The sequence below is a fragment of the Oncorhynchus gorbuscha genome, linkage group LG06 (genome assembly GCF_021184085.1).
Source record: "Oncorhynchus gorbuscha isolate QuinsamMale2020 ecotype Even-year linkage group LG06, OgorEven_v1.0, whole genome shotgun sequence".
NCBI classification, from domain to species: domain Eukaryota; kingdom Metazoa; phylum Chordata; class Actinopteri; order Salmoniformes; family Salmonidae; genus Oncorhynchus; species Oncorhynchus gorbuscha.
In genome coordinates, this window is record NC_060178.1 from 54,442,769 (window position 1) to 54,466,507 (window position 23,739).

Consider the following 23,739-nt stretch of genomic DNA (forward strand, 5'->3'; position numbering starts at 1 on the left):
TGAATACCCAGAAATGTTAACTCTTTGCATATGTACCACTTTATACAATATTTAATTGGTTTTAATTAAATGTGTTAGTTATTTCTATAAATTAAATGCATCTAAAGTACATTTTATAAATAAGATTTAAGGCCAAAAAAGTTAAAGAACCAGAAACCAAGCATAGTGAGCTTTAATGTGATAGTAAATTATTAAAACATTTGAGAGGCTATATAGCTGAATTTATCACAGACATGGTTTCAGTTGGTTTCACGAGAAACACCCTGCTGTGCCCCAACATCTCAGTAACCACCACCTACTGCTGCTCATTGTTGCCATGGATACAGTGCCCTCTCTCTGTGGGTATGGAGGGATGGGGTGGAGGAGAGGAGAGGAAAGAAGTGACTCTGGCTGCTGCCTCTGCGTCATATTTATACCAGCAGAGAGCTAGGCTCCCTTCCTCATCATCTGCGCGCTCCACTACATCTCTCTCTTTTTGTCTCTTTTTCTGACTATCTATTTTTCTCTGCAGTTGACTTGGTGGATGTTTTAGTGAACAGGCTCTGGTGTTTCCACAGCCACAGACAGAGGACAGGAGGAGATAAAAGGGGGGGAAAGGTAAGCATGGATGGCGTGTGTGTGTGTCGTGAGGTGCCGAGTAGACAGACAGACAAAGAGGAGAGGTAAGCATTATTTTGTGACCTCACCTAAAATGGACTGGTACTGGGGGATTAGGCTAGCTATGCCAATGTCATTATTGTGTGTTTGTGTGTGTGTAAAATGTCATGTTCATAATGAGTGTTTGTTTACCTCCAGAGAACATGTTCTTCACAAGAGGTGAAGTGTGACCGTTCTCATTCAGGTGTGTGTGTGTGTGTGTGTGTTTGTGCAAGTACCTGACTCCTCCTGTGACATTGCTGTTGCTGCGTGCCTTCTGACAGGGAAAGATAGACTTACACCATCTTTGTTTTTCAGGAAAAACTGCTTTAGAGAGTGAGCCCCAGTGCGAGGTCAGCGAAGTGTATATCTCTAGCCTCAACGCCGTTCTGGCGTAGAAACAAAAGCCATTTCCCCAAAGCTGGAGTGGAGACAGACACACAGACAAACAGAAACAAACACACACACTCCTCTCTCTCTCTCTGTGAAATGACTCATATCTGCCTTTGTTCTCAGTGCACCCTTTTAAAAGCAGAGTTCTACTGTCAGCTGAGATAATTCAGTTTTGACTGGAGAGAGAGAGAGAGCGAGAGAGACGACAAATAGGAAAGGCCTTAGGGAGGGTGTTAATAGTTCCTCAGAAATGTGTCTAACAAGTATGTATGACATTCAGCTCTGATGGCTCTGAAACAGCACGTAATAGCATTTAGGGAATGTCGTGTCCCACTTGTTATTTTTGTAAATTGGTTGTTTTGTTTCCTCAACATATTGATCCTGACAGACGGATAACAAAGAGGTTGTTAAGAGAAGGAGGTTGTTAAGAGAAGGAGGTTGTTAAGAGGAGGAGGTTGTTAAGAGGAGGAGGTTGTTAAGAGAAGCCCTGCTCCTACTGTGTGTGGTCTGTCTGTCTGTCTGTCTCTGTCTGTCTGTCTGTCTGTCTGTCTGTCTGTCTGTCTGTCTGTCTGTCTGTCTGTCTGTCTGTCTGTCTGTCTGTCTGTCTGTCTGTCTGTCTGTCTGTCTGTCTGTCTGTCTGTCTGTCTGTCTGTCTGTCTGTCTGTCTGTCTGTCTGTCTGTCTGTCTGTCTGTCTGTCTGTCTGTCTTGGTTTTGATGTATTAGGATCCTCATTAGCCGATGCCAATGGTGACAACTAGTCTTACTGGGGTCTGACATAACGAAAAATAAATTACAGGCAAAAGATTTTACAGTTTACATACATGTAAAAACATTAACATGTAATGTGTGTCAGTTACACATACATGTCAGTACATACACACAACAAGTAGGTCACATGGGGGAGAGGCGTTGTACCGTGAGGTGTTGCTTTATTTGTCTTTTAAAACCAGGTTTGCTGTTCAGTTGCGCTATATAAGAAAGGAAGGGAGTTCCATGCACTCATGGCTCTGTATAATACTATACGTTTCCTTGAATTTATTCTGGTGGCATGTCTGGTGGGGTAAGTGTGTGTCAGTGCTGTGTGTAAGTTCATTATGCAAACATAGTGTACAAACATAGTGATGAGGTGGACTGTAAGATTATTGAGTTAGAGAGAAGACGCTTGATGGAGAGAGGTGGAGAGGGGAAAAGAGGGGAGGAGAAAGAGAGAAGTGAGCTAGGGTGAGGGACAGCTAAGAAGGCTCATACTGGAGGGTGACGTGTGTGTGTGTGTGTGTGTGTGTGTGTGTGTGTGTGTGTGTGTGTGTGTGTGTGTGTGTGTGTGTGTGTGTGTGTGTGTGTGTGTGTGTGTGTGTGTGTGTGTGTGTGTGTGTGTGTGTGTGTGTGTGTGTGTGTGTGTGTGTGTGTGTGTGTGTGTGTTTCATGGGTCTCCAGTGTCCCAGCGCCCCAGGTGGGCTTTGCATTTTTAATCGATGCTGTCTGTAGTGATTAACACTGCTGTTATACACACAGATACAAAACAGAGGGAGGACAAGGGTAAGAGAGGGGGGAGTTGGGTGGTTTTGAGGTTATTCCTATTTTCACCATTTACAAAGTTGAACAAATGAGCTTTACAAAAGGATGCTCAAATCAATGAGCTGCACATTTAGCAGTGGAGGCTGCCCAGAGGAGGAAGGGGAGGTCCATCCTCCTCAGTGAAATTAATAAAGTAAAAAATTGTGAAACATTGAAAAGTTTTCCTTTTTAGATAAAACTAATACTAAATATATTCACATCACCAAATAATTGATTAAAAACACTGTTTTGCAATGAAGGTCAACAGTAGCCTCAGCAGCACTATGTAGGGTAGCACCATGGTGTAGCCGGAGGACAGCTAGGTAAGCTTTTGGTTTTATGAATTTATTGCCACCAGGGCCCGCTGGTGTAACTGCTATCAAATCAAATCAAATTTTATTGGTCTCACTCACATGGTTAGCAGATGCTATTGCGAGTGTAGTGAAATGCTTTTGCTTCTAGTTCCGACAGTGCAGCAATATCTATTAAGTAATCTAACAATTCCACAACAACTACCTAATACAGACAAATCTAAATAAAGGAATGGAATAATATATAAATATTTGGATGAGCAATGACAGAGCGGCATAGGCAAGATGCAATAGATGGTAAAAAAAATACAGTTTACATTTGAAGTCGGAAGTTTACATACACCTTAGCCAAATAAATTTAAACTCAGTTCTTCACAATTCCTGACATTTAATCCTGGTAAAAAAAATCCCTGTCTTAGGTCAGTTAGGATCACAACTTCATTTTAAGAATGTGAAATATCAGAATAATTGTAGAGAGTGATTTATTTCAGCTTTTGTTTCTTCCATCACATTCCCAGTGGGTCAGAATTTTACATACACTCAATTAGTATTTGGTAGCATTGCCATTAAATTGTTTAACTTGGGTCAAACGTTTCGGGTAGCCTTCCACAAGCTTCCCACAATAAGTTGGGTGAATTTGAGCTCATTCCTCCTGACAGAGCTGGTGTAACTGAGTCAGGATTGTAGGCCTCCTTGCTCGCATACACTTTTTCAGTTCTGCCCACACATTATCTATACTTTGACTTTGTTGTCCTTAAGCCATTTTATCACAACTTTGGAAGTATGCTTGGAAGACCCATTTGCGACCAAGCTTTAACTTCCTGACTGATGTCTTGAGATGTTGGTTCAATATATCCACATAATTTTCCTGTCTCATGATGCCATCTATTTTGTGAAGTGCACCAGCCCCTCCTGCAGCAAAGCACCCCCACAACATGATGCTGCCACCCCTGTGATTCACGGTTGGAATGGTGTTCTTCGGCTTGCATGCCTCCCCCTTTTTCCTCCAAACATAACGATGGTTGTTATGGGCAAACAGTTCTATTTTTGTTTCATCAGACCAGAGAACATTTCTTCAAAAAGTGGCTTCTTCCTTTCTGAGCGGCCTTTCAGGTTATGTCGATATAGGACTTGTTTTACTGTGGTATAGATACTTTTGTACCTGTTTCCTTCAGCATCTTCATAAGGTCATTTTGCTGTTGTTCTGGGATTGATTGCAACTTTTTGCAAAGTATGTTCATCTGTAGGAGACAGAAGGCATCTCCTTCCTGAGCGGTATGATGTCTGCATGGTCCCATGGTGTTTATACTTGCGTGCTATTGTTTGTACAGATGAACGTGGTACCTTCATGCGTTTGGAAATTGCTCCCAAGGATGAACCAGACTCGTCGAGGTCTACAATTTTACAGTGAAATAAGTTCTACAATTTTACAGTAAAGTAAAATAATCTGTCTGTAAATTATTGTTGGAAAAACGACTTGTGTCATGCACAAAGTAGATGTCCTAACCGACTTGCCAAAACTATAGTTTGTTAACAAGAAATTTGTGGATTGGTTGAAAAACAAGTTTTAATGACTCCAACCTAAGTGTATGTAAACGTCCGACTTTAACTGTATATATATGATATGAGTAATACAAAATACGTAAACATGAGTAAAGTTGCATTATTAAAGTGACTAGTGATCCATTTATTAAAGTGGCCAATGATTTCAAGTTTGTAGGTAGGCAGCACTCTCTCTCTGGAATTCAGTGTACTTTAACAATCTAAACTCACAAAACGCATGATTGTAGCAGGTTTACTAATGCGTTAGTTCTAGTAGCTATGTTGACTATGACATTGGCTAATATGGTGACAATGATGTAGGCTGTGTGTTGGCGGTCATAATTTTAAGGTTTGCCTTGGAAAGTTTTTTTACCTGGTCACAGACAGCTAATGTGTTGTGCACTGAAGTCCACATGCGAAGGGAAAAGGTGAGAGGAGGAGAGTGAGTAGATAGTTGCGAGAAGGAATTATATATACAATGAGTGAAGTGAGCATGATGTTTTATGTGGCTACTATAAAAGTAAACTGTGTTTGCACGTGATCTGGGGTGTATTCATTCTGCCAATTCTGTTGAATTGATGCAGGCAAGCGTGTGCAAGGCTGTATTGAATGTGTCACTGTCTGTCACCTTGATTGCAAAACATTATCTCGACCTGTGCACCTATGTTGTAAACTTTCATTCATAGGCTAGGTTGTAGCAATCTCATGATGGGTACGGGGAGAATTAGAGTATCATGTAGTAGCCTAAACCTATCAATGTTACGTTGAGCTGAGTGAATGGAATATGAATGACAGTCATCCAATATACTTTATTAGAAATAATGCCATGCTCAAAAAATTATCATCCACCCTCCTCTTAAACGGCACCAATCGGCACTGACATTTAGATCACCAATTACATACCAGAGCAGGCAATGGCCGTTCAATGTTTGCAAAGCATAGCCTCTGCACATCATACGTTTTGAAAAACAGAAGATTTCCCCCTCTGTTGCCCCGTGCAAGCATATCTGTTGCCCTGTATACGCATAATTACTGATATCTTTGCCACAATTAAGCGATTTCAAGAGAGCTATGGTTTGTGTGTGTCTCCCCCCTCTCATATTTATCTCTGCCCATGAGGATTGCAATTAGCATATTAATAAACCAACCAGAGTACTATATTTCCTACTTCCTGATTGTTAAATAGAGCTAGAAAGAGAGAGCTCCGATCCTGTTGTACTTCTCATTATATGTCCTGTTCTTCTATCCCCTTTTTCTCACTTTCCTCTGCTTCTTGCTCTCTCTCTGCATGTGTATCCTTGCATACGGAGGGAGGACTGGAGGCGGCTGTTTCCAGCAGAGCAGAGACCTACAACATGTGAGAAGATGTCTGTTGGAGGCTGCGCTTGCCCTGGTAAGTCTCACCATTTCTTGCTCTCTGTCTCTCTGCTCTCTCACTCTCCATTGCTCTCTCTGTCTTCTGTCTCTCTCTCGTGTGCCTTTTCTGCTGTAAAGGTCAAGTCCAGCAACTGGTTTACAGTGTGTTCCTCACTCAATATTCAGTGTACTTTATTTCTCAGCAAGACTGCACAACGGCTACTAGTGCTCACTAGCTATTACTAGCACACATCTCCTACATACACTGATACATTTTCCCCCCATGTTGAATGACACAAAGTTTTCTTGCTCGGACAAGTTTGGCTCAGTGGAATGCTCCTGTGCCCTCAGAACAACATTGTTCCTTATGGAGGTGTGTCTGGTTTGTGTGAGTATGTGTTTGTGCGCATGCACGCACATTTGATTGTCACTCTCTCTCTGGAAGCTTCGTCTATTTGTTGCTTACTAAGTGGTTACTAACTGTAACTTAGTCTGAGCTTGATCGATATCTTCATCAATAGCCTTTGTCTCTATTCTTTACCTCTGATTGTCACAAGATGTCACTGTGCGCGTGAGAGAGAGAGAGAGAGAGAGAGAGAGAGAGAGAGAGAGAGAGAGAGAGAGAGAGAGAGAGAGAGAGAGAGAGAGAGAGAGAGAGAGAGAGAGAGAGAGAGAGAGAGAGAGAGAGAGAGAGTGTGTACATATGGGCTTTATTTGTTGAGTGAAACGGTCAGTCTGACATTTTGTACAGTTTGCCTCAATCTCTTATCTGTATCAGTATCTTATTCTGGTCAGTTTCCTGTGCAAATTCAAGTATGTCCAAGTCTGAATCACTCTATTCAGAACAAGCATGAGGCCTACCAGGGTTGGAGAGTCAATGTCAGTCCCATCAGGAACAAAATCTTCTTAATTCAATGTTCATTAATTGCCTAATGGAATATGCTCAAACACTCCTGCCTGTCAAATCAACACATCCATTGGCGGGGACAATTTGCTATCTTACAGCAGGGTCATGATCAATAGTCACCAAATGGAAGAAATTCGACTGAAACAGAGACTACCTGAACGTAACATTAACAAATACTCATCTTAAAAACAAATGCTAATTTCCGATTGCCATTACAAAACATTTTCCATTGTGTGCCCTATTAATGAGCATGACCCAGATCTGTGTAGATGAAAGCCTGTTGGCCAGTGAAGCACACAACAGAGTCCATCATCAGCTCTGCCTAACCTTTTACAGGAAACACTGAGAGTGCAGGGTTTGAGTGGTATGGTTTGTTAATGAGACTATTGTGAGCCCTCTTTTGAATGAGGTCTGTCTGTGTTAGAACCGGGACCGTCTGAGTTTCAATATGAATTCCCCATGGGGCATTACATTTTACATTACAATCATTCAGATGCTCTTATCCAGAGCAACTTCCAGCATCAATTAGGGTTAAGTGCCTTGCTCAAGGGCACATTAATAGATTTTCCCCTTTTCGTCTTGGGCATTTGAACCAGCGACCTTTCAGTTACTGGTTACAACACTGTTAACTGCTAGGCTACCTGCCACGTTCAAGGATGTAAATTCGATCAGTATTCCAGTCGAATAAAACTAAATTATGTAAAGCATTCTGATTTGACACAGATGGTTTGATGGAGCAGAGTGAAGTTTGGAGGTATTCAGGAGGATCACAAGAGGGGACCAAATCATGTTTCCTACTTGTCATGATTTCTAAAATGTTTGTGTATAGTGCCCCCTATAGATAATGTGTCTATTGTACAGGAAACACAATGGCACAGTGGAGTGCATAGGGATTACTGGCTTTAACGGGCTGTTCTGGCATACAAGCACATTGTACCGCTGTTTCCAAGAACTCTCACGGACACACAGCACACACGCAGGCATACACACACACCCACACAGGAACACACACACCCACACACACATTGCTGTCTCTATTGAGCCTGATAGCAGTAGCCCCACCGTAGTGCAGCTGTGTATGCGTGTGAGTTCATATGTCTACAGTATTCTGCTTCCCAGCATCGTGCTGCTGAGACTAGATCTGTTTTCCTGTGGGCTTTTATCCACCAATAACATATCGCACTGTCAGTTATTTTGGGCTCCTGAGTGGTGCAGCAGTCGAAGGCACTGCATCTCAGTACAAGAGGCATCACTACAGTCCCTGGTTCGAATCCAGGATGTGTCATATCCGGCTGTGATTGGATGCACAATTGGCCCAGCGTCGCCCAGGTTTGGCCGGGGTAGGCAGTCATTGTAAATAAGAATTTGTTCTTAACTGACTTGCCTAGTTAAATAAAGGTTCATTTAAAAAATAAAATCTTATTCGGCTCCACGGTCAAAAGAAAGGACAAGCTGTTTTTCAGCTGGTTTATTAGAGGGGGGATGCTGTTTCACAAATCTCCTCTCTTGCCCTCTTTTTTTCCCTCACACTCTCCTTCTCCATCTCTCGTTCTTTCTTTCTTTCTCTCAATCTCTCTTTATCTCTCTCAATCTCTCCCTCTACAGAAGGCAACAGTTAGTTAGGCGTGACTGAGCACATACCTCTCACAGGGGACATAAATCAGGCCTGGAATTAGGCTAGTAGTTGAATTCTCATTCCTGTTTCCATTATACAAAATGCAACTTTCTTATGCCCTTTACATTCCCCTTCCTTTATTCCCACCTTCCATCCCTCCTAACTTTCTTTTTTTCCTAGGGAATGTTTGCCACATAGTGTCTCCCATGGCTTTGTTCTGTGTATGACTCCACTGCCAGTAAATCCATATATCACCTCTGTCTCTGACAACATAATTGTGATGGGGTGCGCTCCAGGTCAGGAGCTCGTAGTGTAGTGATGAAGTGAGCCACGCTCATTCATAAGCAGTGGTATAAAGTACTTAAGTAGTACTTTAAAATATGATTACTTAAGTCGTTTTTTGGGGTATCTGTACTTTACTTCAGTATTTATATTTTTGACAACTTTTACTTTTACTTCACAACATTCCTAAAGAAAATGATGTACTTTTTACATATATTTTGCCTGACACCCAAAAGTACTAGTTACAATTTGAATACTTTGCAGTACAGGAAAAATTTCCAATTCACACACTCATCAAGAGAACGTCCCTGGTCATCCCTACTGCCTCACATCTGGTGGACTCACGATACATCAATTCTTCCTTTGTAAATTATGTCTAAGTGTTGGGAGTGTGCCCCTGGCTGTCAAAAAAAGTTATAAAAAAGGAAATTGTGCCATCTGGTTTACTAAATATAAGGAATTTGATGTATAGCATTTACTTTTACTTTGTATTTTTACTCAAGTATGAAAATGTTCCACCACTGTACTTAAAGTACATTTAAAATCAGATACTTTCAGACTTTTACTCAAGTAATATTTTACTGGGTCACTTTTACTTGAGTCATTTTATATTAAGGTATCTTTACTTTTACTCAAGTATGACATTTCCAACTCTGTTCATAAGTAACTCAAAGATGGCACCGGAGGGGATGGTTGCCGTCTTATCGGCTCTTATCCAACCATTCTATTTTGTTAGTTTTTTCCCATTGTTTGTAACTTGTTTTATACATAATGTTGCTGCTACCATCTCTTATGATCGAAAAGAGCTTCTGGACATCAGAACTGGGATTACTCACCTCAGATTAGACAAAGAGTTTTTCTTCAATGAGTCGGACGGGAGGGATATACTACAGACAGCTGACCAGTCCCAGATCTCCGTCATTCGCTGGAGAAGGAAACTGAGATTTCGCAGGGATCAGGGTGCCTTGTAAAGAACAGGTGACAAGTGGCTAATCTGCCTTTGCCTTCAGTCCTGCTAGCTAACGTTCAATCGCTGGGGAAAAAATGGGACGAACTGAAAGCACGTATGTCCTACCAATGGGACAGTAAAAACTGTAATATCTTATGTTTCACCGAGTTGTGGCTGAATGTCGACATTAAGAACATACAGCTGGCAGGTTATACACTCTAGCGGAAGGATAGAACAGCAGCCTCTGATAAGACATGGGGTGGGGGCCTAAGTACAGTGGGGAGAACAAGTATTTGATACACTGCCGATTTTGCAGGTTTTTCTACTTACAAAGCATGTAGAGGTCTGTAATTTTTTCATAGGTACACTTCAACTGTGAGAGACGGAATCTAAAACAAAAATCCAGAAAATCACATTGTATGATTTTTAAGTAATTCATTTGCATTTTATTGCATGACATAAGTATTTGATACATCAGAAAAGCTGAACTTAATATTTGGTACAGAAACCTTGTTTGCAATTACAGAGATCATACGTTTCCTGTACTTCTTGACCAGGTTTGCACACACTGCCCACTCCTCCATACAGACCTTCTCCAGATCCTTCAGGTTTCGGGGCTGTCGCTGGGCAATACGGACTTTCAGCTCCCTCCAAAGATGTTGTATTGGGTTCAGGTCTGGAGACTGGTTAGGCCACTCCAGGACCTTGAGATGCTTATTACGGAGCCACTCCTTAGTTGCCCTGGCTGTGTGTTTTGGGTCGTTGTCATGCTGGAAGACCCAGCCACGACCCATCTTCAATGCTCTTACTGAGGGAAGAGATCTCGTGATGATGACCCCATCCATCCTCCCCTCAAAACGGTGCAGTCGTCCTGTCCCTTTTGCAGAAAAGCATCCCCAAAGAATGATGTTTCCACCTCCATGCTTCACGGTTGGGATGGTGTTCTTGGGGTTGTACTCATCCTTCTTCTTTCTCCAAACACGGCGAGTGGAGTTTAGACCAAAAAGCTCTATTTTTGTCTCATCAGACCACACAACCTTCTCCCATTCCTCCTCTGGATCATCCAGATGGTCATTGGAAAACTTCAGACGGGCCTGAACATGCACTGGCTTGAGCAGGGGGAACTTGCTTGCGCTGCAGCATTTTAATCCATGACGGCATAGTGTGTTACTAATGGTTTTCTTTGAGACTGTGGTCCCAGCTCTCTTAAGGTCATTGACCAGGTCCTGCCGTGTAGTTCTGGGCTGATCCCTCACCTTCTTCATGACCATTGATGCCCCACGAGGTGAGATCTTGCATGGAGCCCCAACCTGAGGGTGATTGACCGTCATCTTGAACTTCTTGCATTTTCTAATAATTGCGCCAACAGTTGTTGCCTTCTCACCATACATACCACCACAGACCGATGATGGCACTAAAACCGCACACAATGAGCTGCATACCGCCATAAGCAAACAGGAAAACGCTCATCCAGAGGCGGCGCTCCTAGGGGCCGGGGACGTTAATGCAGGGAAACTTAAATCAGGTTTACCTAATTTCTATCAGCATGTTAAATTCTAGACCACCTTTACTCCACACACAGAGACGCGTACAAGCTCTCCCTCACCCTCCATTTGGCAAATCTGACCATTATTATATACTCCTGATTCCTGCTTACAAGCAAAAATTAAAGAAGGAAGCACCAGTGATTCAGTCAAAAATAGTTTTCAGATGAAGCAGATGCTAAACTACAGGACTGTTTTGCTAGCACAGACTGGAATATGTTCTTCCAATGGCATTGAGGAGTAAACTACATCAGTCACTGGCTTTATCAATAAGTGCATTGAGGACGTCGTCCCCACAGTGACTGTACGTACATACCCCAACCAGAAGACATGGATTACAGGCAACATTTGCACTGAGCTAAAGGGTAGATCTCCCGCTTTCAAGGAGCGGGACTCTAATCAGGAAGGTCATAAGAAATCCAGCTATAACCTCTGACGAACCATCAAACAGGCAAAGCGTCAATACAGGACTAAGATCGAATCGTACTACACCGGTTCCGACACTCGTCGGATATGGCAGGGCTTGCAAACTATTTTAAGGACTATAAAGGGAAGCACACCCTTAGAGCTGCCCAGTGACACAAGCCTACCAGATGAGCTAAATTACTTCTATGCTCGCTTCGAAGCAAGTAACACTGAAACATGCATGAGAGCACCAGGTGTTCCAGACGACTGTGATCACGCATTACACAGCCGATGTGAGTAAGACCTTAAACAGGTCAACATTCACAAGGCACAGAGCCAGATGGATTGCCTGTCATGTTTGTCATTTATTATCATGTCTTGTCCCTGTGCTCCCCATGCTATTCGTTTCCCTCTGCTGGTCTTATTTGGTTCTTTCCCTCCTTCTATCCCTCTCTCTCCCCCTCCCTCTCTCACTCTCTCGCTCTCTCTTCTCTCTATCGTTCCGTTCCTGCTCCCAGCTGTTCCTATTCCCCTAATCATCATTTAGTCTTCCCACACCTGTTCCCGATCCTTTCCCCTGATTAGAGTCCCTATTTATTCCTTTGTGATCCGTTCCTGTCCCGTCGGTTCCTTGTATTGTATTCACCATGCTGTGATTGCGTTTCGCCCTGTCCTGTCGTGTTTTTGCTGTGATTGTGTATCGCCCTGTCCTGTCGTGTTTTTTTGCCTTCATCAGATGCTGCGTGTGAGCAGGTGTCTCTGTCGACTACGGCCTGCGCCTACCCGAAGCGACCTGCAGTCTGTGGCCGCTTCTCCAGTTATTTCCCCTCTACAAGTCTAGAGGATTTCTGTTATTCCCTGTTTGGACTTAAATAAACTCTGTTTCTGTTAAGTCGCTTTTGGGTCCTCTTTCACCTGCACGACAGAAGGAACCGACCAAGGAATGGACCCAGCGACTTCAGACGCTCGTTACACTGCCGTCGAGATCCAAGGAGCCATGCTCGGCAGACACGAGCAGGAATTGTCCGCTGCTCGCCATGCCGTGGAGAACCTGGCCGCTCAGGTTTCCGACCTCTCTGGACAGTTCCAGAGTCTACGTCTCGTGCCACCTGTTACTTCCTGGCCTGCCGAGCCTCCAGAACCTAGGGTTAATAACCCACCTTGCTACTCCGGGCAGCCCACTGAGTGCCGCTCCTTTCTCACGCAGTGTGAGATTGTGTTCTCTCTCCAACCCAACACATACTCTAGAGAGAGAGCTCGGGTTGCTTACGTCATTTCACTCCTTGCTGGCCGGGCTCGAGAATGGGGCACAGCTATCTGGGAGGCAAGGGCTGATTGCTCTAACAAATTCCAGAACTTTAAAGAGGAGATGATTCGGGTTTTTGACCGTTCAGTTTTTGGTGGGGAGGCTTCTAGGGCCCTGGCTTCCTTATGCCAAGGTGAACGGTCCATAACGGATTATTCCATTGAGTTTCGCACTCTTGCTGCCTCTAGTGAGTGGAACGAGCCGGCGCTGCTCGCTCGTTTTCTGGAGGGACTCCACGCAGTGGTTAAGGATGAGATTCTCTCCCGGGAGGTTCCTTCAGATGTGGACTCTTTGATTGCTCTCGCCATCCGCATAGAACGACGGGTAGATCTTCGTCACCGGGCTCGTGGAAGAGAGCTCGCATCAACGGTGTTTCCCTGCTCCGCATCGCAACCATCTCCCTCCTCTGGCTTTGAGACTGAGCCCATGCAGCTGGGAGGGATTCGCATCTCGAATAAGGAGAGGGAACGGAGGATCACCAACCGCCTGTGCCTCTATTGCGGAGTTGCTGGACATTTTGTTAATTCATGTCCAGTAAAAGCCAGAGCTCATCTGTAAGCGGAGGGCTACAGGTGAGCGCAACTACTCAAGTCTCTCCATCAAGGTCCTGTACTACTTTGTCGGTCCACCTACGCTGGACCGGTTCGGGTGCTACATGTAGTGCCTTGATAGACTCTGGGGCTGAGGGTTGTTTCATGGACGAAGCATGGGTTCGGAAACATGACATTCCTTTCAGAGAGTTAGATAAGCCTACGCCCATGTTCGCCTTAGATGGTAGTCATCTTCCCAGTATCAGATTTGAGACACTACCTTTAACCCTCACAGTATCTGGTAACCACAGTGAGACTATTTCTTTTTTGATTTTCCGTTCACCGTTTACACCTGTTGTTTTGGGTCATCCCTGGCTAGTATGTCATAATCCTTCTATTAATTGGTCTAGTAATTCTATCCTATCCTGGAACGTTTCTTGTCATGTGAAGTGTTTAATGTCTGCCATCCCTCCCGTTTCTTCTGTCCCTACTTCTCAGGAGGAACCTGGCGATTTGACAGGAGTGCCGGAGGAATATCATGATCTGCGCACGGTCTTCAGTCGGTCCCGAGCCAACTCCCTTCCTCCTCACCGGTCGTATGATTGTAGTATTGATCTCCTTCCGGGGACCACTCCTCCTCGAGGTAGACTATACTCTCTGTCGGCTCCCGAACGTAAGGCTCTCGAGGATTATTTGTCTGTGTCTCTTGACGCCGGTACCATAGTGCCTTCTTCTTCTCCGGCCGGGGCGGGGTTCTTTTTGTTAAGAAGAAGGACGGTACTCTGCGCCCTGCGTGGATTATCGAGGGCTGAATGACATAACGGTTAAGAATCGTTATCCGCTTCCCCTTATGTCATCAGCCTTCGAGATTCTGCAGGGAGCCAGGTGCTTTACTAAGTTGGACCTTCGTAACGCTTACCATCTCGTGCGCATCAGAGAGGGGGACGAGTGGAAAACGGCGTTTAACACTCCGTTAGGGCATTTTGAGTACCGGGTTCTGCCGTTCGGTCTCGCCAATGCGCCAGCTGTTTTTCAGGCATTAGTTAATGATGTTCTGAGAGACATGCTGAACATTTTTGTTTTTGTCTATCTTGACGATATCCTGATTTTTTCTCCGTCACTCGAGATTCATGTTCAGCACGTTCGACGTGTTCTACAGCGCCTTTTAGAGAATTGTCTCTACGTGAAGGCTGAGAAGTGCTCTTTTCATGTCTCCTCCGTTACTTTTCTCGGTTCCGTTATTTCCGCTGAAGGCATTCAGATGGATTCCGCTAAGGTCCAAGCTGTCAGTGATTGGCCCGTTCCAAGGTCACGTGTCGAGTTGCAGCGCTTTTTAGGTTTCGCTAATTTCTATCGGCGTTTCATTCGTAATTTCGGTCAAGTTGCTGCCCCTCTCACAGCTCTTACTTCTGTCAAGACGTGTTTTAAGTGGTCCGGTTCCGCCCAGGGAGCTTTTGATCTTCTAAAAGAACGTTTACGTCCGCTCCTATCCTCGTTACTCCTGACGTCACTAGACAATTCATTGTCGAGGTTGACGCTTCAGAGGTAGGCGTGGGAGCCATTCTATCCCAGCGCTTCCAGTCTGACGATAAGGTTCATCCTTGCGCTTATTTTTCTCATCGCCTGTCGCCATCTGAGCGCAACTATGATGTGGGTAACCGTGAACTGCTCGCCATCCGCTTAGCCCTAGGCGAATGGCGACAGTGGTTGGAGGGGCGACCGTTCCTTTTGTCGTTTGGACAGACCATAAGAACCTTGAGTACATCCGTTCTGCCAAACGACTTAATGCCCGTCAAGCTCGTTGGGCGTTGTTTTTCGCTCGTTTCGAGTTTGTGATTTCTTACCGTCCGGGTAGCAAGAACACCAAGCCTGATGCCTTATCCCGTCTGTTTAGTTCTTCTGTGGCTTCTACCGATCCCGAGGGGATTCTTCCTTATGGGCGTGTTGTCGGGTTCACAGTCTGGGGAATTGAAAGACAGGTTAAGCAAGCACTCACGCACACTGCGTCGCCGCGCGCTTGTCCTAGTAACCTCCTTTTCGTTCCTGTTTCCACTCGTCTGGCTGTTCTTCAGTGGGCTCACTCTGCCAAGTTAGCTGGTCATCCCGGTGTTCGAGGCACTCTTGCGTCTATTCGCCAGCGCTTTTGGTGGCCGACTCAGGAGCGTGACACGCGCCGTTTCGTGGCTGCTTGTTCGGACTGCGCGCAGACTAAGTCGGGTAACTCTCCTCCTGCCGGTCGTCTCAGACCGCTCCCCATTCCTTCTCGACCATGGTCTCACATTGCCTTAGACTTCATTACCGGTCTGCCTTTGTCTGCGGGGAAGACTGTGATTCTGACGGTTGTCGATAGGTTCTCTAAGGCGGCACATTTCATTCCCCTCGCTAAACTTCCTTCCGCTAAGGAGACGGCACAAATCATTATTGAGAATGTATTCAGAATTCATGGCCTCCCGTTAGACGCCGTTTCAGACAGAGGCCCGCAATTCACGTCACAGTTTTGGAGGGAGTTCTGTCGTTTGATTGGTGCGTCCGTCAGTCTCTCTTCCGGGTTTCATCCCCAGTCTAACGGTCAAGCAGAGAGGGCCAATCAGACGATTGGTCGCATACTACGCAGCCTTTCTTTCAGAAACCCTGCGTCTTGGGCAGAACAGCTCCCTGGGCAGAATACGCTCACAATTCGCTTCCTTCGTCTGCTACCGGGTTATCTCCGTTTCAGAGTAGTCTGGGTTACCAGCCTCCTCTGTTCTCATCCCAGCTTGCCGAGTCCAGCGTTCCCTCCGCTCAAGCGTTTGTCCAACGTTGTGAGCGCACCTGGAGGAGGGTGAGGTCTGCACTTTGCCGTTACAGGGCACAGACGGTGAGAGCCGCCAATAAACGCAGGATTAAGAGTCCAAGGTATTGTTGCGGCCAGAGAGTGTGGCTTTCCACTCGCAACCTTCCTCTTACGACAGCTTCTCGTAAGTTGACTCCGCGGTTCATTGGTCCGTTCCGTGTCTCCCAGGTCGTCAATCCTGTCGCTGTGCGACTGCTTCTTCCGCGACATCTTCGTCGCGTCCATCCTGTCTTCCATGTCTCCTGTGTTAAGCCCTTTCTTCGCACCCCGTTCGTCTTCCCTCCCCCTCCCGTCCTTGTCGAGAGCGCACCTATTTACAAGGTACATAAGATCATGGACATGCGTTCTCGGGGACGGGGTCACCAATACCTAGTGGATTGGGAGGGTTACGGTCCTGAGGAGAGGAGTTGGGTTCCGTCTCGGGACGTGCTGGACCGTTCACTCATCGATGATTTCCTCCGTTGCCGCCAGGATTCCTCCTCGAGTGCGCCAGGAGGCGCTCGGTGAGTGGGGGTACTGTCATGTTTGTCATTTATTATCATGTCTTGTCCCTGTGCTCCCCATGCTATTCGTTTCCCTCTGCTGGTCTTATTTGGTTCTTTCCCTCCTTCTATCCCTCTCTCTCCCCCTCCCTCTCTCACTCTCTCGCTCTCTCTTCTCTCTATCGTTCCGTTCCTGCTCCCAGCTGTTCCTATTCCCCTAATCATCATTTAGTCTTCCCACACCTGTTCCCGATCCTTTCCCCTGATTAGAGTCCCTATTTATTCCTTTGTGATCCGTTCCTGTCCCGTCGGTTCCTTGTATTGTATTCACCATGCTGTGATTGCGTTTCGCCCTGTCCTGTCGTGTTTTTGCTGTGATTGTGTATCGCCCTGTCCTGTCGTGTTTTTTTGCCTTCATCAGATGCTGCGTGTGAGCAGGTGTCTCTGTCGACTACGGCCTGCGCCTACCCGAAGCGACCTGCAGTCTGTGGCCGCTTCTCCAGTTATTTCCCCTCTACAAGTCTAGAGGATTTCTGTTATTCCCTGTTTGGACTTAAATAAACTCTGTTTCTGTTAAGTCGCTTTTGGGTCCTCTTTCACCTGCATGACATTGCCAGGATGTGTACACTGAGCATGCGCTGACCAACTGGCAAGTGTCTTCACTGTCATTTTCAAGCTTTCCATGTATGAGTCCGTAATACCAACATGTTTCAAGCAGACCACCATTGTCCCTGTGCCCAAGAACACTAAGGTAACCTGCCTAAATGACTTCTGGCCCGCAACACTCACGTGTGCAGCCATGAAATGCTTTGAAAGGCTAGTCATGGCTCACATCAACTCCATTATCCCACAAACACTAGACCCACCCCAATTTGCATTCTGCCCACAGATCCACAGATGATGTCATCTCTATTGCACTCCACACTGTCCTTTCACACCTGGACAAAAGGAAAACCTATGTGAGAATGCTATTCATTTGACTCCAGCTCAGAGTTCAACACCATAGTGCCCTCAAAGCTCATCACTAAGCTAAGGACCCTGGGACTTCCAGACGGCGCCCCCCAGGTGATGAGGGTAGGTAACAACACATCCTCAATACGGGGGCCCCTCAGGGATGCGTTATGCGTTCTCAGTCCCTTCCTTTACTCCCTGTTCACTCATGACTGCACGGCCATATGCACGACTCCAACACAATCATTAAGTTTGCTGATGACACAACGGTGGCAGGCCTGATCACCGAAGACAATGAGACAGCCTATAGCGAGGAGATCAGAGACCTGACCTTGTGGTGCAAGGACAACAACCTCTCCCTCAACGTGATCAAGACAAAGGAGATGATTGTGGACTATAGGAAAAGGAGGTCCGAGCACACACCAATTCTCATCGACGGGCTGTAGTGGAGCTTCAAGTTCCTTGGTGTTCACATCACCAACAAACTAACCTGGTCCAAGCACACCAAGACAGTTGTGAAGAGGGTACGACAAAACCTATTCCCCCTCAGGAGACTCAAAAGATTTGGCATGGGTCCTCAGATCTTCAAATGATTTTACAGCTGCACCATCGAGACCATCCTGAAGGGTTGCATCACTGCCTGGTATGGCAACCGTTCAGCCTCTGACCGCAAGGCACTACAGAGGGTAGTGCGTACGGCCCAGTAGATCACCGGGTTCAAGCTTTCTGCCATCCTGGACCTCTATACCAGGCGGTGTCAGAGAAAAGCCCTAAAAATGGTCAAAGACTCCAGCCACCCTGGTCAGAGACTGTTCTCTGCTACCGCACGGCAAGCGGTACCGGAGCACCAAGTCTAGGTCCAAGAGGCTTCTAAACAGCTTCTACCCCATGCCATAAGACTCCTGAACAGCAAATCAAATAGCTACCCATACTATTTATGTTTCCCCCACCTCCCAAACCCTCTTTTTATGCTGCTGCTACTCTCTTTCTTAAAACTGCATTGTTTGTTAAGGGCTGGTAAGTAGGAATTTCACTGTAACGTCCACACGGCACATGTGACAAATAAAATTGGATTATATTTGGTTTGACCTCCAGAGCTATCTGAGGTGTTATCAGCTCATCACTCAGAGCTGTCGTGTCGGGCCTCTAGTGTAGGAATACTACTTTGTGTGCCTTGAGCTGTTGCCAGGTTTTGTCCTAAAGGTATCACCAATATTGACCAATTACCCAATTTATTAGATGCATATTTAGGAGCTGAACTTCTTTGATCAGTCAGTGTGTGATAAGGTGCTAGAGTCAAACTTTTTCTCTGCATTAATTTTGTAAGCTAGTACTGACTGAATGAGAGGCAGTGAATGTGATTGTTTTAAAAAGGCTAGCTAGATACTGACTGTATTATTTATTTTAATACACCCACAATTCATAGCAAATGTTTAGAGCTTTACTACATAGCTATTAGTTTGTGAATAGGAGGGAGGGTGTTGTAAAGGCAGATTACGTTTCGATTAAACACGATTGGGGGTGCCCATTCTGCAGAGGGAATGTTTACGCAAGCAGGGAGGAGAGACGTAAGAGCAGAGACGGGGGCCATTGTTCGCGTCTGGTTAGGAACAAAGGGTTTGGCTCCGTCTCTAGCTGGCTAGATCCCCACTTTTCAACATCTGGGTTGCTTAAAAAAAAACGCGACTTTGTAATTGCAAAAATAACGAGAACGAGGACGTACTCCCTCGCTTTTACTTTTGTTTTGCTTTTCGTTTTGTTTTGGAGAGGAAAACGGAAATAACGACTACGCTGAAGGTGCTCCAAATTGGGACGGCTAGCATCCAAGCTAGCCTGCTAACACCGAGCAGTGCTTTTACTGTTGGAAAAAACACCGCGTTTCGGTGAATCATTCTGTGCAGGTATGGTGGATAAAAGTTATCAATTTACGAGACTAGTTACTAACTTTCCTTGTTACAGTCTAAGTAGACATTTTCTTATAAGGCACATTTCAAGTGTGGTCCGTGCAGCTAACTAACGTTATAGCTAGCTTGTTTAGAATTGGCTAACCCCAGTTAGCTATTCACTGCCACACTAGCTAGTTTAGCATTGTCTAACGCCAGTTAGCTCATCACTGCCACACTGGTCAAGACAATCTTGCTGCTGTTTTAGCTAACTTGTCATCAGCATCAGTCAAACCTTTTGTTCAGCTGATCTCATTCTTAATATTAATCAAGACAATGAATGAGGAATTCACCATGTAGTTGGCTGCTATAGGTTCTCAGCTCTGTGACTTCCATTGTCTTTAATGCTAACGATATAATTATGCTGCATTTCTGTTTATTTTTTACACCTCAAATCAATGGACGATTTTAGGGGATTCAATTATGGTTCTAACCATGGTGGTTTAATATTCTGTAGTGTGACCCCGTATTCCATAGCAAACATGGATGGTGGATTTCCAATGAGGTTTTATTTACCCAAAAGGCTCAGACTTCTCTGTTTTGATCTCTACGCGGGCCGTCACCTGTGTCTCACTGGGCCATGCATGGCTCCGGCGGACCTTCCTTTTTATTTTTTTATTTTTTCTATTTCACCTTTATTTAACCAGGTAGGCTAGTTGAGAACAAGTTCTCATTTGCAACTGCGACCTGGCCAAGATAAAGCATAGCAGTGTGAACAGACAACACAGTTACACATGGAGTAAACAATTAACAAGTCAATAGTCAGTCAGTAGAAAAAAAGGGGAGTCTATATACAATGTGTGCAAAGGGCATGAGGAGGAGGTAGGCGAATAATTACAATTTTGCAGATTAACACTGGAGTGATAAATGATCATATGATCATGTACAGGTAGAGATATTGGTGTACAAAGGAGCAGAAAAGTAAATAAATAAAAACTGTGGGGATGAGGTAGGTGAAAATGGGTGGGCTATTTACCAATAGACTATGTACAGCTGCAGCGATCGGTTAGCTGCTCAGATAGCTGATGTTTGAAGTTGGTGAGGGAGATAAAAGTCTCCAACTTAAGTGATTTTTGCAATTCGTTCCAGTCACAGGCTGCAGAGTACTGGAACGAAAGGCGGCCGAATGAGGTGTTGGCTTTAGGGATGACTTGGGGCCAAGTCCAGGTTCTGGGTCACGTTGCTTTTTAGCACGCATTTACATAACAATGGCTACATGTTAACTTGAACACCTTACAGAACAAAAAGTATGTAGTGTCACACTCCTGATGGAAACATAATTACACTTGAGCTTTCATTTAAGAAACACTGACAACCCACTAGTGTGGGGTTAAATCTCAGTGGAAAAGCACCAGGGGAGTGTTAATCCACCATCTCCAATCATATCTGTAGGGCTAGGGAAATTGTCATGTAGGCCCAACGTAACAGATATAGGATCAGTTTATCCTCCCCAAATCCCATTGAAGAGAACATTCAAAGCAGACCGTAGATCAGTTTCTGTAGTAGGGTCAACACACACACACAGGCTATCATCTGGAAAAGAGGGGAGAGGTCTGTCACCCCTTCTATATATGGGCCATATGAGAGAGCGTTTTACACACCTAATACGTATATAATCAAATCAAATTTTACTTGTCACATGTGCCGAATACAACCTTACAATGAATTGCGTACTTACTGTTTTCTAGTCGAGGCTCATCCCATATAACCACTGCTGTACACCTTTTCTATTCATGTACTGTCCATAATGTGTATATACACCATCGTATACATATATTCTCCGGACTCTGACATTGCTCTTTCTAATATTTTGATATTTCTTAGTTCCTTTCTTACTTTTTGGGGGATTTGCATGTATTGTTAGGAGTGATGCACCGATATGACATTTTTGGCCGATATCTGATATTTTCCTTGCCAAAAAAACCCAACAACGATAATCTTTTAAGAATTCTAGTACAGTTAAATAGTTAACACACACGGATGCAGCAGTCTAAAGCACTGCATCTCAGCGCAAGAGGCACCACTACAGTCCCTGGTTTGAATCCAGGCTGTATTGTTTACTAGGGATTATTTATGAGGATTAAATGTCAGGAATTGTGAACAACTGAGTTTAAATGTATTTGGCTAAAGTGTATGTAAACTTCTGAATTCAACTGTATGTAGCTTGGTGTCATCTAAAATAACCCTAATTTATAAAATAAGCTACAATAGTGCACTTTGCGGTTAGCCTTCAAAATAAAAGTATGGCACAATTCTACTATTTGTATTAATTTGCATTGCTGTCAATGACATACTTTTAATTTGAAGGCAATCCGCAAATTCCACTATTGTGCCTAATCCTTATTGTGACTAGCACCCCAACACATAATCCGGTCCGGTCGAGCCTCACTAGCCAGATGAAGCCAGCTGGCTGCTTATAACATTAGCTTTGTGCAACAGGGTTGAGTAGCTGGCTAGCTATTTATTTTCTTGACCTGAAGTTCAATGTTAATAGGCGAACAACAAGTGGCAACCTAGCTAATACATCTGCCACGCTGATCCTCAACGCTGGAGCTCCCCAGGGGTGTGTGCTCATTACCCTCCTGTACTCCCTGTTCACCCATGACCTCATGGCCAGGCACAACTACAACACCATCATTAAGTTTGCAGACGACCCCAACAGTGGTAGGCCTGCTCAACGACGAGACAGCCTATAGGGAGGAGGTCCGAGACCTGGCTGTGTGGTGCCAGAATAACAACCTATCCCTCAACGTGATCAAGACTAAGGAGATGATTGTGGGCTACAGGAAAAGGAGGACCGAGCACGCCCCCATTCTTATCCACGGGGCTGTAGTGGAGCAGGTCGAGAGCTTAAAGTTCCTTGGTGTTACTGCAATTTAAATATACCAATGTGTTTTCATTAATTGAATTCCCTTAATCTATTTCATGAGAATTTAAGATTCTTGTTTGCATAAAATAGACAGAGACCAGTCTTATCAATAATAGGTAACATAATTTATTCTCAGAGCTCGTTACCACGAGCAACAGTTTATATACAATAACATGATGTCATTTCATTGCTCCTAAAATGAATATCCTCCTCCAGACCGGGTCAAAGGGAACTTTAAAGGTTCAGTCTGACCCCCCTAGCACATACGCAGGACACACAACACAACTGAATTAACTTTTGACCCCTCAACATTATCGATCACCACTAAGCTGACAGTTCTAATTCACAGAAAAGACAGTGAGTGCATTCCTAGGTTATCTAAACACCCCAGAGCTAAGTTTCGTCAGTTCAACCATAGGTTAACTACCTTATCTGTTAACTTAATCCACAACCCATTAGTTTCTGCCTAGTTGAAATGGTGTTCATTAACTTTAATTACTCCTTGTCCGTGTCACACAATCCCTTATGAACTCATATTGTTAATCAGATATAGTAAAACAGAGTATAAGTTTACTTAGTTACAGTTCCATTTAAAATGATTTGTTCAGTCATTTAATCATGATTTTCCTAACACTTGGTGTCCACATCAACAACAAACTAGAATGGTCCACAAACACACCAAGACGGTCGTGAAGAGGGTACGACAAAGCCTATTTCCCCCTCAGGAAACTCAAAAGATTTGGCATGGGTCCTGAGATTCTCAAAAGGTTCTACAGCTGCAACATCGAGAGCATCCTGACTGGTTTCATCCACTGCCTGGTACGACAATTGCTCGGCCTCTGTCCGCAAGGCACTACAGAGGGTAGTGCGTACGGCCCAGTACATCACTGGGGCAACGCTGCCTGACATCCAGCACCTCTACACCAGGCGGTGTCAGAGGAAGGCCCTAAAAATTGTCAAAGACCCCAGCCACCCCAGTCAGAATGTTCTCTCGCCTACCGCATGGCAAGCTGTACCGGGGTGCCAAGTCTAGGACAAAAAGGCTTCTCAACAGTTTTTACCCCCAAGCCATAAGACTCCTGAACGGGTAATCAATCAAATGGCTACACCGGTCTATCCATTGTGAGCCCCCCACCCGCAACCCCTCTTTTTAAGCTGCTGCTACTCTTTGTTTATCATATGCAAAGTCACTAACTATACACTCCTCCTGTACATACTACCTCAATTGGGACGACCAACCAGTGCTCCCGCATATTGGCTAACCTGGCTATCAGCATTGTGTCCCACCCCAACCCCTCTTTTACGCTACTGCTACTCTCTGTTCATCATA

At 44.8% G+C, this 23,739-nt stretch overlaps 1 protein-coding gene across 6 annotated transcripts in view; it reads left to right on the forward strand.

Annotated features, from left to right (window-relative positions):
• The first annotated feature begins 403 nt into the window (after window positions 1-403).
• LOC124038092 (LIM domain-binding protein 1-like) overlaps window positions 404-23,739 on the forward strand; it is a 41,865-nt gene continuing 18,529 nt past the window's right edge. For 2 of the 6 annotated variants that reach the window (XM_046353543.1, XM_046353542.1), the window contains exons 1-2: window positions 406-597; window positions 5,748-5,830. In XM_046353543.1, the coding sequence (XP_046209499.1) occupies window positions 5,803-5,830 (28 nt within the window). In that variant the 5' untranslated portion in view covers window positions 406-597; window positions 5,748-5,802. Of the gene's footprint in view, window positions 598-5,747; window positions 5,831-19,094; window positions 19,499-23,739 lie in introns of those variants that run through there. The other 4 variants (XM_046353541.1, XM_046353545.1, XM_046353546.1 and 1 more) reach the window with 4 other exon arrangements.